The sequence below is a fragment of the Pelodiscus sinensis genome, chromosome 10 (genome assembly GCF_049634645.1).
Source record: "Pelodiscus sinensis isolate JC-2024 chromosome 10, ASM4963464v1, whole genome shotgun sequence".
Taxonomy (NCBI): domain Eukaryota; kingdom Metazoa; phylum Chordata; order Testudines; family Trionychidae; genus Pelodiscus; species Pelodiscus sinensis.
Genome location: NC_134720.1, coordinates 26,102,488 through 26,120,657, shown reverse-complemented (window position 1 = coordinate 26,120,657; position 18,170 = coordinate 26,102,488). Strand labels below are relative to the sequence as shown.

The following is an 18,170-nucleotide window of genomic DNA, read 5'->3' as shown; positions in this document are numbered from 1 at the left end:
TGCAGCTTGCATTAGCAATAAAGCTTGCCAGCACTGTTCAAGATCTATTATTAGAAAGCTTAAACCTCTATGAATTTTCCTTGGGTTCTTTAGTGACTAAATCTTATCAAATCCTCAATGTTCAAACACACTACTTTCTAGTAGTTGATTTCTTCACATGATATGACTCTGGTAAAATTCCTGGCATGTGAAATTCAGCATTTTCATGTTGAAGGGGTTGTAAGAAAAGTGGCATTTCTTTAGTGTTTCAGGCTCAAAGCTTCAATGAGAAATTTGGCAAAAGTCACCAAATTCCAAGCAGCTGCTTCCCCATATTATTAAATGCACTAATTGTAGCAACCATTAGTGGCAACATTTGTATCCTCTGTAAGTGCATGATCCTTTTTTTTGTATTTCTTATCCTTTATTCTCTCTCCCTTCTATTTGTTATTCATCTGTTGCATCTCAGTTCCATGTAGCTATTACTACACTCTCTAAATGACTTAGCCACCTGCATTCTGCTACAAAGACCTTTTACATCTGCACTTGAAAGGGAATCCTCTGAACTGTCATTCATGTTAAAATTCGACACTTGCCAACAAGGACTTAACAAGTCTTTGAACTTTCTCACCCATTACCAAGACAGTTTCCCCAATTATCACCTGTAATACCATTAACTCACAAACATCCCACTCTCCCTACCTTTAATATCAGCAATTCACAGACACTTACCTTCCTTCCTCCCCCTTCCCACCCCCCCGCATCCCCCTTCTGTTCTGCAATGTGATTTGTCCTTTTCATATTTGTTCATTTTTTTTAATTGTATCCTTTGGTATATATGGTTGTGACTACTTTCTTCCACTATTTGATCTGAGGAAGTGGGTCTGGCCCACGAAAGCTCATCATCTAATAAACCATCTTGTTAGTCTTTAAAGTGCTACATTGTCCTGCATTTTGCTTCAACTACCCCAGACTAACACGGCTACATTTCTATCACTATAGTGCCTAGTAATTGCAACCAATATAAGGGCCTATTGTTTCAGGTCCTATATAGACACATAATAAGAGGCAGCTCAGACAGGAAGAGGGAGAAAGGGCCTGTGGTTTGGGTATTAGCCTCAGCCTAAAAGCCCTGATTCAGTTCCCAGTTCTGCCACAGACTCGATGTATGACCTTAGATGAATCACTTAATCTGCCTGAGCTTCATTTCCTATCTGCAAAATGGCACTATTTTATTTCAGAAGGGTACTGTGACGATAAACATATTAAGGGTTGTGAGACGCTCAGATACTATTGTAACAAGGGTAATATAAACACATACGATAATTCCTGCCCTGAAGAGTTTTGTAATCTAAATAGGTAAGGCATACATGGGAAGGGTCAGGCAGATAAGGGGCACACAGAATTGAAGTAAATTGCCAAACATTACAGGCGGCTTATTGTAAACACTGCAGAGCAGGGGCTGTCTCTAAATGTGCATTGCAAGTGTACTCCTGGGCAGGATTCTGACCTTGACTGAAGCTAGGCACTACCATGATATAGACAATAACACTCAGACAATGCTTGAAATCTGTAGAGCTCAAAGTATTTCATAAAGGGAATTACTATAATCCCTATTCTCTAGATAGGAAAAATGAGGCACGGAGAGGGGGTAACAGCGCATTTGGATCTGAAACATGACCACAGGCAGTCCCCGAGTTACACGGATCCGACTTATGTTGGATCCACAGTTACGAACGGGGTTTGCTGCCCGTCTCCCTGGTCTGATGGAGACCAGCAGACCAGGGAGACGGGGAGCAAAGCCTCTGAGGACGCCGGCAGCGGGACAGCCGCGGCGCGTCTGGGCTGTCCGCTGCCCGCGTGCTCCGCGGCTTTGCTCCACATCTCCCCAGACCAGGGAGACAGGAAGCAAAGCTGGGGAGCACGCGGGCAGCGGACAGCCCAGATGTGCTGCGGCTGTCCCGCTGCCGGCGTCCTCAGAGGCTTTGCTCCCCGTCTCCCTGGTCTGCTGGTCTCCAGCAGACCAGGGAGACGGGGAGCAAAGCCGCGGAGCACGCGGGCAGCCCAGACGCGAAAGACGGGGAGCAAAGCCGCGGACGACCTGGGCGGCGGGACCGCGGTGCGTCTCGGTCCCCCGCCCGCATCTCCCTGGTCTGCTGGGGGGGGGGGAGGCTGGTACGCCCCCCCCCCCCAGCAGTCCAGGCTTTTCTCCGGACGCCTGTGTTAGAGCAGCTAGGGCGCTGCCGGTTGGTCCCGCAGCGCCGCTCTGGGCGCTACTGGACCAACCCGGCAGCACCCCAGCTGCTCTGCCCCAGGCGTCCTGATTCAGCCGCTGCTGGTCAGTTTCAGCAGCGGCTGAATCAGGACGCCTGGGGCAGAGCAGCTGGGGTGCTGGTGGATTGGTCCAGTAGCGCCGAGGAGCCGCGCTACTGGAGCAACCAAGCAGCACCCCAGCTGCTCTGCCCCAGGCGTCCCCAAGTCAGCCACTGCTGAAACTGACCAGCGCTGACTATAGGAAGCCCAAGGCAGAGTTGCTCTGCCCCGGGCTTCCTGGAATCAGCCGCTGATCAGTTTCAGCAGCAGCTGACTTGGGGACGCCTGGGGTTCTTAAGTTGAATCTGTATGTAAGTCGGAACTGGCATCCAGATTCAGCCTGTTGAAACTGATCAGAGGCTGATTCCAGGAAACCCGGGGCAGAGCAACTCTGCCTCGGGCTTCCTGCAGTCAGCCGCTGGTCAGTTTCAGCAGCGGCTGAATCTGGACGCCAGTTCCGACTTACATACAGATTCAACTTAAGAACAAACCTACAGTCCCTATCTTGTACGTAACCCGGGGACTGCCTGTATTTAAAAATGTCACCTCTTACCCAACAAAACTGTTCATTGAGTGTATCAGCTCATATGTTCTTTTACAGACAAAAACAAGTTTACACACTCGCTCAGCCAAGCTATCACAGCTAAGAGAGCATGAGCTAGGTTTTATTCTTTTTAGTCTATCATTGTAAAGGAGTGTACTGCCTTTTTAAGGGACGGGCTAGAATCTGCAACCAAAACAAATGTAATTAAGGAAGATTTCAACCCAACTTTGGGGCTGAGATATTTTAACAGGAACAGGAAACCAAGTAGGAAAGAAAGGACTAGATACTATATAAACTACAGTTGGTCTGAGTTGGTTGGGACAAGATTGATGGGAACTATAGAAGCTTTGCTGATTCCCAGTTTGGGAACTGAATGTAAGGTAAGGACTTTCTGAACTTTAAGGCTACTCCTTTTCTGTGAACTTCTTGAAGGAAGGTGGGCATGGGAGAGATTTATTTTTGTTTGTGTTTTGGTTTCCCTTTTGTTGGATCCTTTACAATCATCAATGTAATTGTTTACTATTCTGGGGAATATTTTGGTAGCATTTACAATTATATGACCTTACTGAAGACAATGAAACTGCACAGTTAAAACTCATAGCAGCATTTGGCTCACAAAGTCTCAAATACTGGTGAGCAAGCAAAATCTCTGCTTAACTGTCATATCCCATGCAGAGTCTGCAAGTAAGAAAAATCTTTTCATCTGCGAACAGAGCATGCATGATATAGTAATAACTGAGGGATACCAAATACAGAATGCCAACTTTCCAGTTAAACCATATTTAAATGACTCACTTAAGTTATATAATAAAGAAATAAATATCTTGTAACTCACTCTTATTTACTAGCCACTGGACTATGTTGCTTTCCAAGCTAGTGAAAACTTGCCTGGGCTCGTGGAAAGTTTTGCAAATCATAGTAATTGTTTTGACAAACCTAGCTCAATATGTGTTCATTACAGCTGCATTCATTCAAAAATCTGTCTATAGTTTAAATGCAAAGCTACATAAGAATGATCAAAGAGAACCTATATTTCATCATTATTTCATCTATTCCATGGTTCATGAGTTCCAAGTAATCAGACTGTAACAGCACTCAAATTGTAGAATAATCCTCATAATCTGTACAGTTCATATATGGAATTATTTTCATACTGCTTCATTTTGAGAGTTGCTGTCTCTAAGAACTAGCAAAACAAATAACTTACATTGCCATTCCACTTGCCCTGATGCTACCACCCTTACTTCTCATCTTTCTTTCCCTGTATTCTGGAGAAAAGAGTTTCCTCTGAGCTCATTCCTTATTTCCTCTAGCTACAATGGCTAGAGGGGCTTAGCTAGACTAAAGTAGTTAGCATTCTACCCTAAAAATTGGTATGTCACCTGCAATCTAAGAAGCTGAGTCCTGAGGCTCAGTCTCATGTCAGCAGGATGTACTGCTGCTGTGAAACCAGAAGAAAGAATTTTGTTTAGACTTGTGTTTTTGTAGCAACTATCCAACTGAATGACGAAAATTCGCTCAGGCCCATTTCTCTTAGGAAAGCCTTGAAAAAAATGTTCTTACCTAGAGCAAATAATATTACTTGATGAGCATGTAATTTTTTAAAAATTTCAATCAAGGTAAAAAGTGGGATTTGGGGTTTTGAGTGGTAAATTTTAATGACATATACTAAGATTATTGAAAAATGTTTGGGGTCGGCATCTGTTTGGTTTTGTATGTTCTAAAGGTGCATTTGTGGCAGGGGGTTTTCTAATATATTATTGTCATTTAAAGCTCACAGAAGTCAATGAAAGTCTTTCCAATGATTTCAGTGGACAATGAAACAGGTATTCTGTTTGGGAGACAGACACAGTAAACAAACTTATCAGTACAAATGGACCTTGCCCAAATTTTTAAAAACATCTATTAATAACAGGGATGCTAAATAGCAGTTAGTAAGCTAATTGAGTAGCCGATGAGGGGGTTTGCTGCAGCTTTGCTTTTTAAATGTATTAAGAACCACCAGGTTCTTACTAAATTTACAAGGCAGAGCTGCAGTGTTCTGGGTCCAGGCGCAAGCCAGGACAGCTTAGTCCCGGCTCATGCCTGGTCCCAGACTGCTGTAGCTTTGCCTTTAAAATGTAGTAAGAGCCTGGCAGCTCTTACTAAATTTAAAAAGCAGAGGTGCAACGTCTGGGACCCAGTGCAAGCCAGAACTGCTGTTCTGGCTTGCATTGGGTCCTCTGCTGCATCTCTGCCTCCCCTGTCCCCTCACGAAAATGGTGCTGGGGGGAACTGGCTTTTCAGCTGGATCCCGCCCCCCCCATCAGCTACTGCTCCCCCCCCCAACCCCATTTCTGTGTCTGATACAGAGGCAGCAGGGGGGAGAACAACTAGTTAAATAGTGACTCTAGTAGTTACTTACATCCCTTGTTAATAATGGACCATAAATTGGAAGTCTTTCAGTTGGCAGACCAAAAAGGATGAAAAAGGTGGGGGGAGTGCCAGCATACCATCAGTTTGAATAAGTGAGCATTTTTATCAAATGTGTAACTTTATCAGTGATTACATCAGCATTTTAATTACAGCAAATAAATTAACGTTTGATAAACACACGAGTTTAATTTTACGTGAACATGCTGAATGCGAAATTTAGATGATGCTTCCCTTTAAGGCAACTTCTAATGTGCACTATCCTTTAAAAATGTGAAAGTGGCCACAAATATATGAATCCAAAGAAGCTTGCTGAAGTACTAGTCAGGCTGACAGGCTTAATAAATAATATTCAGTAAACATTCCTCAAGAGAACTTAAAAAAATCAAAATATTAGGAGCAACTATATCTTTGCTGAAACCATCCATAATTACTTTAGGGCCACATAGTTCAGAGATACTGAAAGGTCTGACTGGTGGGTTTTTTTTTTTTAATAACTTTAGATTCTTAGACTGACCACTCTGCCGAAGTGCACATTTTAAAAAAATACCACAAATCACACAGACTGCAAGATACTTGATCTCTATGTTTAAAGTATAGAGAGTGAAATCCGGGCCAAAGTGAAGTTAATCGCAAGCCTTCCTCTGACTTCAGTTTGACCATAAGAACGACCATACTGGGTCAGACCAAAGGTCCATGTATCCCAGTATCCTGTCTGCCAACAGTGGCCAATACCAGATGCCCCAGAGGGAGGGATCACAACAGGTAATCCTCATGTTACCCCCTCTCCTATCACCCACCTCCAGAGAAACCGAGGCTAAGGATACCATTCCTACCTATCCTGGCTAATAGCCATTGATGGACCTAACCTCTATGAATCTATCTAGCTCTTTTTTGAACCCTGTTAAAGATGTAGCCTTCACCACATCCTCTGGCAAGGAGTTCCACAGGTTGACAGTGCACCGAGTGAAGAAAAACTTCCTTTTGTTTGTTTTAAACCTGCTGCCTATTAATTTCATTTGGTGACCCCTAGTTTTTTTTATTGTGGGAATAAGTACAGTAAAACTCCATTAATCCGGCATCCAATGCTCCGGGACTCCTGATGGTCTGGCACCATCAGGAACCCGGAAGTGCTGGGGCAGCCGGACAGGCTTCCTGCATTCAGCTGCTGCTGAAACTGACCAGCAGCTGAATCGGGGAAGCCGGGAGCAGAGCAGCTGGGGTGCTGCCTAGTTGGTCTCGTAGCGCTGCCCCTCGGAGCTGCGGGACCAACCTGGCAGCACCCCAGCTGCTCTTGGGGACGCCTGGGGCAGAGCAGCTGGAGTGCTGCAGGGTTGGTCCCGCAGCGTCAAAGGACGGCGCTGCGGGACCAACCCGGCAGGACCCCAGCTGCTCTGCCCCAGGCGTCCCCGATTCAGCCACTGCTGAAACAGATCAGCAGCGGCTAATTCCTGGAAGCCTGGGGCAGAGCAGCTGGGGTCCTGCCGGGTTGGTCCCGCAGCCCAGAGGGGCAGCGCTAGGGGACCAACTGGGCAGTACCCCAGCTGCTCTGTCCCAGGCGTCCCCAAGAGCAGCTGGAGTGCTGCTGGGTTGGTGCCGTAGCGCCGCCCCTTGGTGCTGCGGGACCAACCCGGCAGCACCCCAGCTGCTCTATTGCAGGCATCCCCGATTCAGCTGCTGCTGAAACTGACCAGCAGCGGCTGAATCAGGGACGCCTGGGGCAGAGCCGGACTATCGTAAGGGGGGGCTATGAGGGGTCTGGGGTGGCATCCCCTCCCACCCCACTCCAGACCCCTCATAGCCCCCCCTTCTGATAGTCCGGCATATTTGATAATCCGGCACCCCGTGGGTCCTAAAGGTGCCGGATTAGCGGAAGTTTACTGTAAATAACTTTTCCTTATTCACGATTTCTATGATTTTATAGACCTCTGTCATATCCCCTCCTTAGTCTCCTCTTTTCTAAACTGAAAAGTCCAAGTCTTTTTAATCTCTCTTCATATGGGACCCATTCCAAACTCCTAATAATTTTTGTTACCCTTTTCGGAACATTTTCCAATGCCAATATATCTTTTTTAAGATGAGGCAACCACATCTGTACGCAGTATTCAAGATGTGGGCATACCATGGTTTTATATAGAAGCAATAAGATATTTTCTGTATTATTCTCTATCCCTTTTTTTAATGACTCCTAAAATTCTATTTGCTTTTCTGACTGCCACTGAACTCAAGAGTGGATGTTTTCAAAGAACTGTTCACAATGACTCCAAGATCTTTCTCTTGAGTAATTGTAGCCAAATTAGTCCCCATCATATTGGCTACGTCTACACTGGCCCCTTTTCCGAAAGGGGCATGCTAATTTTACACTTCGTAATAGGGAAATCCATGGGGGATTTAAATATCCCCCGCGGAATTTAAATAAAGATGTCCGCCGCTTTTTTCCGGCTTGTAGAAAAGCCGGAAAAGAGCGTCTACACTGGCCCGATCCTCCGGAAAAAAGCCCTTTTCCGGAGGATCTCTTATTCCTACTTCAAAGTAGGGGTTTTTTCCGGAGGATCGGGCCAGTGTAGATGCTCTTTTCTGGCTTTTCTACAAGCCGGAAAAAAGCGGAGGACATCTTTATTTAAATGCCGCGGGGGATTTCAATCCCCCGCGGATTTCCCTATTACGAAGTGTAAAATTAGCATGCCCCTTTCGGAAAAGGGGCCAGTGTAGACGTAGCCATTGTGTATATATAGTTGGGATTATTTTTTCCAATGTGCATTACTTTATATTTATCAACATTAAATTTCATTTGCCAGTTTGTTGCCCAATCACTTAGTTTAGTGAGATCTTTTTGAAGCGCTTCACAGTCTGCTTTGGTCTTAACTACTTTGAGCAGTTTGGTATTATCTGCAAATTTTGCCACCTGTTTACCCCCTTCTCTAGATCATTTATAAATAATTTGAATAAGATGGGTTTCAGGACAGACCTTTGGGGGACCCCACTTGTTACCTCTCTACACTTGGAAATCTTACCATTTATTCCTACCCTTTGTTTCCTGTCTTTTAACCAGTTATCAATCCATGAAAGGACCTTCTCTCTTATCCCATGACAACTTGAACCAGGAGTTCATCCCAGAAAATTTCTTGATCTTAATAAAGATTAAACAGAGCTGATAACTTGGTCCAAGGAATGTTACAGCATATCATTCCACAAAAATAAAAAGGTAAATAATTACTTACCCCTTTTCATAGGTGAATTCATCTTTCAGAGAGTTAGCTGATGTCTCACCAATAAAGACAGATGGAATATCAATTTTCTTTAAAACTTCAACTGTTCATAAAAAGAACAAAAGAATAGCACTGACATACAGAACTCTTTGTGGGCACACCATTAGTTAAGACTGCCTTATAAAGAGCTGTGAAGACAAAATGAGACAATCCATGTGGAGACTTCTTATAAAATGCACTTAGTGTACAATATGTTAACACACTCTGTTAGCCAACATGTCCATCTACAAAATGATACCACTACTAGTGGTAAAACATATCTAAGAGTTACTGTCTGTGCAATCCTTAACCGATAATTCTTAAAAAAAAAAATTAAGAATGACAAGAAGTTCTTTGGTAAATTAATTAGTAATGTTTTGGTTGAACTATGGCTTCACCCCAATTGGTATAAATTGGCATAGCTTCAGGGCCTTCAAGGATCTATGCTGACTTATACCAGCTGAGAATCTGGTCCTATATGTTCCATGTTTTTTCATATAGATGAAAGCAGTAAAGATGATTTTAAGCTGGAAAAAGTCCAAAAGTAGAAAGGAGGGAATGAGCCAATCCAGTCTCATTACTCATGTCTCACGAGAAATCAGACTGAAGGAAAGCAACCCCAACACAGACTGCTATCACAAGAACTTGAAATCTTTCTCTTGACTAGGGATGTAAGCGACTAGTGATGTGACTACTCGCTTCCTCACCTTGCTGCCTCTATCAGAGAGAGGCAGCAAGAGGGAGGGAGCAGGAGCCGGTTCTGGGGGGAGCCAGCTTAAAAGCTGGTTCCCTCCAGCACTGTCTTCACAGGGGGCAGGGAAGGTAGAGGCACAGCAGGAAACAGAGTGTATGGGGACTGAAGAAGTCTCTGCTTGCGCTGCTTCTGCTGCAGTTCTGCTTTTGAAATGTACAAGAGCCCCCGTGGGCTGCCCTGCTGGCCCCATGCTCCCTGCTGGGCTTCCTTTTGAAATATACAAGAGTCTCAGCTCTTGCTACAATTCAAAGGCAGAGGCGCCCTTATAGACTAATCGAATAGTTGATGGGAATCCCACTGACTATTCAATTAGTCAATTAATCTAAATTTAACATCCCTACTGACCTCAGATGGGGAACTCTTAGTTCTATTTTAAAGTGAAAGAAGAAACAAAAATACAGATGTTCTGCTAACTTACACTGAATTATCTCAACAGTGCTTCATCTTACTTTTCAGTAAATATGAATGGAATAACTTTCAAACAGGAGAGAAGTGATACCTGTACTTACTGTCGTTGGATCCCATGCTAATTAGGTCATCAGAATCAACATTGTGAACTATAGCTGCCTTGTATCCAGCTCTCTGTGCATTTAAAACCTGTAAGTCATACATAGTACTTGTTATATTAAAATCAGTAGCCTATAATAAAACAAGATTCTCACAACATTCTATGAGCACATCTATACTTTCCAGAAGATTGATGCTTGAAGATCAATCTTCTGGTATTTGATTAAGTGGGTCTAGTATAGACCCCCTAAATCGAATGCTGAGGGCAGCTCCTGCCAGAGTTCATTACTCCTCCTTTTGCGAGGAATAAGGGAAGCCGATGGAAGCGTTTGCTCTCGTCGATCTCCCACAGTGTGGATGCTGCCAAGGCTTGACTTAAGGTAAGCCAACTCCAGCTATGTATTTTACATAGCTGGAATTGCGTACTTTAAGCCAGCCTTCCTGGTCCAGTGTAGACGAAGCCTATGAATGCAAACGACTCCACTTTGAAAAATAATGCCTTATTTCTGAATGAAACAACCATATAATCCTAAAATAGGATGCCACTATACTTTTTTTTCTAAAAAAGGACAAAAATCACTTCTGTGCAGGCAGGTTTCACATTTATACAACTCGTCCTAAAATCTTTTACCTTTCTCGTATCTGAACATCAAGAGGATTACTTATTTTGATTAAGCACTAATTTTCTGTAACATTATATGTAAGTCATAATCTTTGTGTCTTTATATCATGCTTGGATCTCTAACTTGTGAGTTCACGATATCACTAATGTTATAGTAATACAGAATTATGAATATGAACTAGTTTCTTAGGTGTAATGCAAAGCAGTTGCACTGATAGCATAATCTGGCCTGAAAGTCAGCCTCGCTAGACATGACTAGATCAACTTGGTGAATGATATTTTTCCATTGCGTAAAGCTGCCATAGCTTCCTGCAGCTCCCCGTGGCAGTAAATGAAGGGGGCTGGGAGCTGGCAGCAGCCTCCACCCCAGCACTTTCCTCACTGTAGTATCTGAAAAACCTCCAGTACTATATTAAACTATATGACTGATAGGCTTTGTTTTGGGGGGCTTTTTTTAAAAAATGTACATGCTGCTCTATGTTTACATCCATCTTGCCCTTGGAGTGGAAGATAATGGTCCATAGTGCTTGTGAGATTTCATTTCATACTCTCCACAAAAGGACAGAGGTAATTAAGCAGGAGGTTATAAAAGGAATCACTGTAGGAAGGCTCACACTGAGACATGCAGGAATTTTGGACAGAAGAGAAGAAGGGGATGGGAAGGCCAAGTCAGGAGGTGACCTAGGAGAAGGGTTCTGAAATTCAAGAAGGACGACCCTGAATAGTCCCTGGCAATTCTGAGCCAGAGCCCTAAGAAACTGGAGTGGTGAGGAAAGCAAGGCAAGGAAATACATGCGGGGTGTATTTTTGTACCTATCTCTATTTCTCATGCTATGAAATAGAGTACAGTGCTCGTTTAGAATCACTAGCAAAGTCTGTGTTTAAGTGTCTACACCTACTCATGTGCTCCCTTAAACTATGGGACAATCTGAGGTATCAGCCATGTTTCTTCTGTTTAGTGTTCCAGGGGACTGAGGCTACGTCTACACTGCAAGGCTTTTGCCGGCAGAGAGTATGCTAATGAAGAGCTCATTAGCATTTGTCACACTGTCATTTGCATATCTCTGCTAATGCTTTTTGAGCAGGAGGTTTCTGCGCAAACACAAGCAGTGTAGACAGGTCCGTTTTGCACAAAAAAAAACCCCTTTTGCGCAAGATCTCGTATATCTCCTTTTTTGAGGCATAAGGGATCTTGCACAAAAGGGGTTTTTTGCACAAAAAGCATCAGCAGAGATGCAAATGACAGCATGACAAATGCTAATGAGTGCTTCATTAGCATACTCTCTGCCAGCAAAATCCTGAAGTGTAGACGTAGCCTGAGTGGCTGCAGCTCTTAAGAGCAGCTGCCAAATAGAAGATCTGTATACTAAGAATGTACCAGGAGAGAGACTCTAAGATTGGAGTCTTACAACACCCAGGATTCAATGGCTGGATCCCTTCATAGCAGTTTAGTAGCAAAACGGGGTGGTCAAATCAGCCTATGACACCTTCAGTTTCATTAAAGCATATTCATACAAATACGATAGTAGAACAGTTTGCAAGCATTCTAAAAATAAGCTGTTTCTTTACATAAGATTATTAAGAGTCAGAAGGATAAAAGCAATTTATTTATTATATAAAGAAAGTTAATATGTTTAATTATACTGTATCCCAAGGAACCCTAGGCAGACGCCTATCCTTTGTCACTTGAACAACAGGCCTTTGCATTTATATAAATACCGACATTCAAAGACTTCCAGCTACACAAATAGTTTCATTTTCATTTGTGTGTATTTAAACACCAATGTTGACCCAGGTTCAGCCTTACCATGTGGCCAAACAGGAAAGTTAAATTTGACATTTACTGGATCAGAAGTGAGAGAAATGTGTATCCTTGGGATCTGTGTCAACATAAGCTTATCTGTTGTTGGAGTTTGTTTTTTAAATGAGAATACAACTACTGTAACAGGAGAGAGACTTTCTCTGAAGCATGTGTATTTTCCAGTTAGATGGTATATGGAACATTTTAAATTTTCCTTGCGCTTTTTTTTCCTCTCTGTTTTTCTGCATAGTTATTATGTCTGTTTGCAAGTTGGCAGGTTTCTCCCTTCCGTATTCAGATATTCTAGTTCTCCATCTTCCCCCATCATGCTCCAGGTGCAATCTACTCAGCACTGTGTATTTTATTAGCAACATCTAACACAGTGGTCCCAACAATTTAAGGTTGCTGGGCGTCAGAGGCCCCCCCCCACACCCCCCACAGCCGCCCCTACCCCCATAGCCGCGCGCCCGGGGCCGGCGCTCCCCCCATGCACCGTGCGCCCAGAGCGCGGGTGGCCAATCCGCGGCGCTCCCGGGGCCGGCGCTCACCGTGCGCCATGTGCCCGGGGCCAGGCCAGCCCTGAGCACTTGGCGGGCGCACACAAATGTTGGGGACCACTGATCTAACACTTCAGCACTATGCAGTCACACCTGTTTAGGTCATAGAATGTAATTCCGTGGATTACCCAACAGGAGTTACAATAGACAAAGCTTCTACACACTACTTTGTAAGGGAAGGGGCTCAAGATATCCTATGAGTTTCTCATGTTTCACCCAAGGCTGCATGGGTGTGTCTAGACTACAGGGTTTTTTCGAAAAAAGTGGCCTTTTCTCGAAAAAACTTCTCCTACGTCTAGACTGCTGCCGCATTCTTTCTAAAGTAAATCGAAAGAATGAGGCAGTTTTTTTGACCGCAGAAAACCTCATTTTACGAGAAGAATGCCTTTTTTCGAAAGAGTTCTTTCAAAAAAAGGCACTATGTAATGCAAACTCTGCTTTTTTGAAAGAGCATGCAGACTGCCTGGATGCTCACTTTCAAAAATGCAGCTTGCTTTTTCAAAAGTACTGATTGTAGTCTAGATGCTCTTTTTCGAAAGAGGCTTTTTCTTCCCAGTGGGAAGAAGCAGAAATTCCACCCCAGTCAGTTCTGGCTGAGAGCCCATGGAAAGTGCCTAAACACAACTACAAAGCACCTGCGGGCTTCTCTCCTGGACTACGGCGCCACAACGCGCTTGAACAGCGCTCAGGAGCAGGGACAGGGCTTCTCCTCCTCCCCAAGGCGTTACTCCTCCTCAGACACAATCAGTGGCGGGCTCCCAGCGCTGACTGCGCCCTGCCTCCCAGCCTGGGACTCCCTCTGGTTGCGTGCAGAATCCTGGTGGGGGCAGGGGGAGTGGCTGGGACTCCCAGCCACTCCCCCCGCCGGGCTCCTGCATGCAACCACAGGCTCCCAGCTGGGAGGCAGGGCCGCGATCGGTGCTGGGAGCCTGTGGTAGAGTGCAAATGCCTGGCGGGGGAAGGGGGATTCCCAGCCACAACCCCCACCCCCGCCAGGCTTTTGCACACTACCATAGGCTCCCAGCACCAATCATGGCCCCGCCTCCCAGCCACTCCCCCTGCCCCTGCCCGGCTTCCATCCAGCGCCCAGCCAGAAAAACAGAAAATACCGGACATTGCACATGTCTGGTATTTTCTGAATTTTTTTTACCGGACAGAGGGCGCTAAAACTGGACTGTCCGGTAGAATACCGGAAACCTGGCAACCCTACCACCCAGAAGCCATCTCAGTTAAACCATGCCCAGCCAGAGCCTGCTTCCTGAATCTCCTCCTATAGCCAACCTCCTGCCCCAGACGTGAGTCGCTCTGCACCAAAACTCCTTCCCAGAGCTTGCACCCTTAACCCCCTCCTGGACCCCAATCCCCTGTTCTTGGCTAAGCCCGGAGACCCTCCCACACTCCGAACCTCTTGGCCCAAGACTAGAGACTACACCCCAACCCTCTACCCCAACCTGGGAAAATAAGTGAGGATGGGAATAAAGTAGGATGGAGTGAGCAGGGTGAGGCTTCAGAGAAGGGGTGGAGCAGGGGCGAGAAGGAAGCAGGGCAAGGGTATTTGGGTTTGAGGTAGATCTTACATTGCACTTAAATTGAAAAAGTGATCTTGTGGTTAAAAAGGTTGGAGACCATTGGTCTACAGTGTATATGATTCTTTATACACATGCTACTCAGTAGAAGAGGGACAGAGACATGTCTACAGAACTTTATTTCCAATAATTAAGGGGGAAATACTTTAAAATCTGAACTATGTCAATATATTTTTGTCATGATCTAGCTCTTACCCTTTTGTGCATGTATTTGTTGCACATTGGCATAGGGAAACAGGAAGATACTCTACGTCAGTGGTTTTCAAACTACAGGCTATGGTCATGGATGTTCCTGGATCAGAGAGTTCTGGAGAGGGAGGGGAGGATGCCAGAATCCCAGTGCACTGAGGGGAGGAGGGGGAGCTCTTAGGCCCAGCTAGGTAGTGGGAGGCTAGGAGCCAGGAAGCCCGACACTTGGCTCAGCTGGGCTGCAGTGGCAGGGAGGGGAAGCAGGAGCCAGCGTGCAACTCAGCTGGCCTGCAGAGGGAGCCAGGAAGCCCATGGTGGGGGCAGAGCAGGGGGATGGGGCCAGCAGCAGGGGAGCTTGAAATATCCTCCCCATGTCCGGCAAAATCTCTCATCTGGGACCAGTAAGGTCCCAAGGGTGCTTGACCAGGGAGGTCCAACCTGTATTGGGTTGTGGAATGTCAGGCACTGGATTTCATTGCTGCAGGGTGATCAGGTAATCAGAGGGGGTGCTAAGGCTGTCCTGATACTGCATACTGTGCTGTGTCCCAGAAGTGGCTGGCAACAACTGCTGGGGGGGGGGGGAGAAGAATGCACAGGACTCTGTGCACTGCCCCTTCCCTGAGCATTAGCTCTGCGCTCCCATTGGCTGGGAACCTGCTGCTGGCTGCTCCTGGGGTACAGCATGCCTTAGCACCCCCGCTGCATCACTAACTGGGAGCCACAGCCCTGACTCACTCCCAAAGTTGAAGGCCTCATACTCAGCCCCCCACCACCTGAGTCCACACTCTAGTCAAATTATGTTGGGTCTGGGCATCAATAATGTTCTTCAACTGTGTCATGAGAAAAGAAATTTGAAAATCACTGCTCCACATGCTTTTGTGCATAAGAAGGCAAAGCTTTTAATATGAAAACTGACAACTGTTTTTGTTCAGTGTAGTTGCTTATGATTAAATAACCCAAACTATGCATAAAGAATCATACTTTCAAATGCTGGCCTCTGTTTGGAATCTGCAATCAGTGGGGGCAAATAGTGTGCACCTCTTTAATTGTGTCCATAAAATACCAGTGCACAACTGGATGAGCAGTTGTGGCCAAGCTGAAAATCAAACACTTCATTTTTTAAACCACTATATTTATATTTTACACTTGTAAATGGAGATGGAGAGTTGGGCTGTATTTTAATATACTACTATGTAAACCTGCCTTAAAACTAGGGGTTTGGAGAGATGGATGCCTGATTTGGTGACTAGTTACACTGTAATCATTAGTCACCCAAAATGCAGATATTTTTCCTCCTGCAACACTGTAATAAAGCTAATATTCTTCTCCATTCTAACCCCAATACAACTTGCATACAACACACACTCACTTTCCACCTTCAAAGAAAATAAAGCTTGTCTGGCTGTATAAAAGGTTCTTCTGACTATAAGCTCAGCTCCTTGCAGGCTGTCAGCAATACGTTTAACAGTTGTCAATGATGATCCTCATCACAAGCTTGAGAAACAAGTAATGTAACATATGTTGGATTTCAACATGCAGCACCACCTCTTGACAAAACTTTTCTCAAACAGGACACTAAACTAAGTAGCATGTTGACCTGTTAGAATAAGTATCAGGCCAACATTTCAAAGAATTTTGCTCGTGTAAAATGAAATTTTAAAAATGGATTGTTCACAAACAAAGGGATTTTATTGCTGCAGCAGGGACAAATACATACACAAATATTTCAACATATAAACCAACCATATTTAGACTAGATTTCCTCTGATCGCCATCCTGATAGAGATCAGCCTAAGATTCCACTTCCTACTATTGACTCCCACAAGTTAAACTGAATTCCAGCAACTTCAGGTCAGGAGCTCCTTGTACTCAAACAGCCTTGCCTGGAGTTCTTTAGACTGCATCTGATCAGCTGTCATAGTTCTGCAGAAATCCCAGCAGACTTACGGTCAGATGGTAGTTCTCAGTAGGGCTCTCTCCTCTTTCACCATTGCTTTACCGTAGTTTAGCAACAAAGGACCTTCACAGAAAAATCCTGAGACTTTTTCATGACTTTCCTTTATTCATTAGTTACCTATACTGTAGCAAGTTAAGCTTTCTGTAGAAAGTTATATTGTAGAAAGTTAAACTGAAAAGCTAGAATGTCCATTGTTACTATCATAACCTTTGATTCCATTACCTATTCAATGCTAGGGGACATGAAAAAAATCTGCTTGTAAATGCATAAAGTTGTAGCCTGAAAACTAAATATCAGTGTATTGATTTTTTTGTCAAATGAAGGAAAGCAACTGGAAGCTTGCTATTACTAAAATCATTGTCAGCAAACCTGAGCCCAAACTATGGCCCTTAGAAATAGTGATGTTCTGGTGGGAGAGGTGACTGCCTATTGTGTCCTTTACCACAGTTGAAGGAAGTATTATACCTTAAACAGCAGATATAACTAAATACAGATACACTGCAAAAGAAGCTCATCACCCAAACAGGCACACTAATGCATTTTTTTGTGAAATATCCCCTCTCCAGTCTGATCCTGTAATCAAAAAATACCCTCAATTATTCCAGTGAATTAGGCTCCAAACAGGAAGGCTCTGGTTATAAGGGACAGACAGTGAAAAGTATTAGGGACTTAAAACAATGGAGAATTATATACTTATGAGTACGGTAAAACAGTGTGGAGGACACTAGGGAGAAGTCCATAAGGGAATTTGAAATGTCAACCTGCATCAAGATCAGAGTGTACTGTTGCAGTAAACTGGCATTCTTTGGAAAAGAAGAGAGGGGGTTTTACTGAAGTATTAAACTCTTAAAAGGACAGAAGATGGATGTTCAAGGGCTATTTGAATCCGTGTTAAATACAAGAACAAAAGGAATATTTCTAGGCACCTAAAAACTGAGATGGAATTCTTTACTTAGAGAAAACATAATTTACGAAATAAACTACCCTTATTAAGGCAAGGAGAAAGAAGTATAATATATTGGGCATTTGACAATTACGAAATGTTTCACAGACTTGCTAATGCACAATTCTAAAAAATCAAAAGTGTAGATTGTGTCAGGAGAGCACAAGGCTGCTGACTTCTGAAATATATATATAATGGGCTGGTATGCTGTGATGAAGCACCAAACAATCAGGAAAAGGAAGTGCTGCAGTACTTCAACCTTCACAGTGGGTAGCACTGCATCTACCTCCTTTAATATGGCATGACAGTGCATCAGTGGAAGTGGCAGACTGAGAAGACTGGTTGTATGAGAGGGGAAAGAGATGCAGCAAACAGGAGGATAAAGGAGGAAAACAGGAAGTAAAACAGAAAGAGAAAGCACTATAACATTGGGGATTAAATGCTTCCAACCTGCCTCTTTTTTCACAGAGGATGTTGAGTACACTATCAATCCTAGAAAGCTGATTCCTCTTGAGGGCTTAATATAATGAGGTATGCACAGAGTATAATAAAAGAGAAAAATGGCTGACCAGAAAAAAGACAAGATGGGTGAAATAATAGCTTTTACTGGACCAACTTCTGATGATGAGATACAAGCTTCTGAGCTGACACAGCATTATATAAGTATAAAAGCTTGCCTTTCACTAACAGAAGTGGGTCCAATAAAAGCTATTACTTCATCCATCTCCTAAATATAGGATCATCGCAGCTAAAACAAC

General features: G+C 44.2%; 1 protein-coding gene across 2 annotated transcripts in view; it reads right to left on the bottom strand.

Moving 5' to 3' along the window:
* RNF13 (ring finger protein 13) overlaps positions 1–18,170 on the bottom strand; it is a 105,252-nt gene that overhangs the window by 36,029 nt on the left and 51,053 nt on the right. For both annotated transcript variants that reach the window (XM_006115934.4, XM_025181159.2), the window contains 2 exons: positions 9,760–9,847; positions 8,470–8,560 (listed from right to left, as the gene is read on the bottom strand). In XM_006115934.4, the coding sequence (XP_006115996.1) occupies positions 8,470–8,560; positions 9,760–9,847 (179 nt within the window). The remainder of the gene's footprint in view (positions 1–8,469; positions 8,561–9,759; positions 9,848–18,170) is intronic.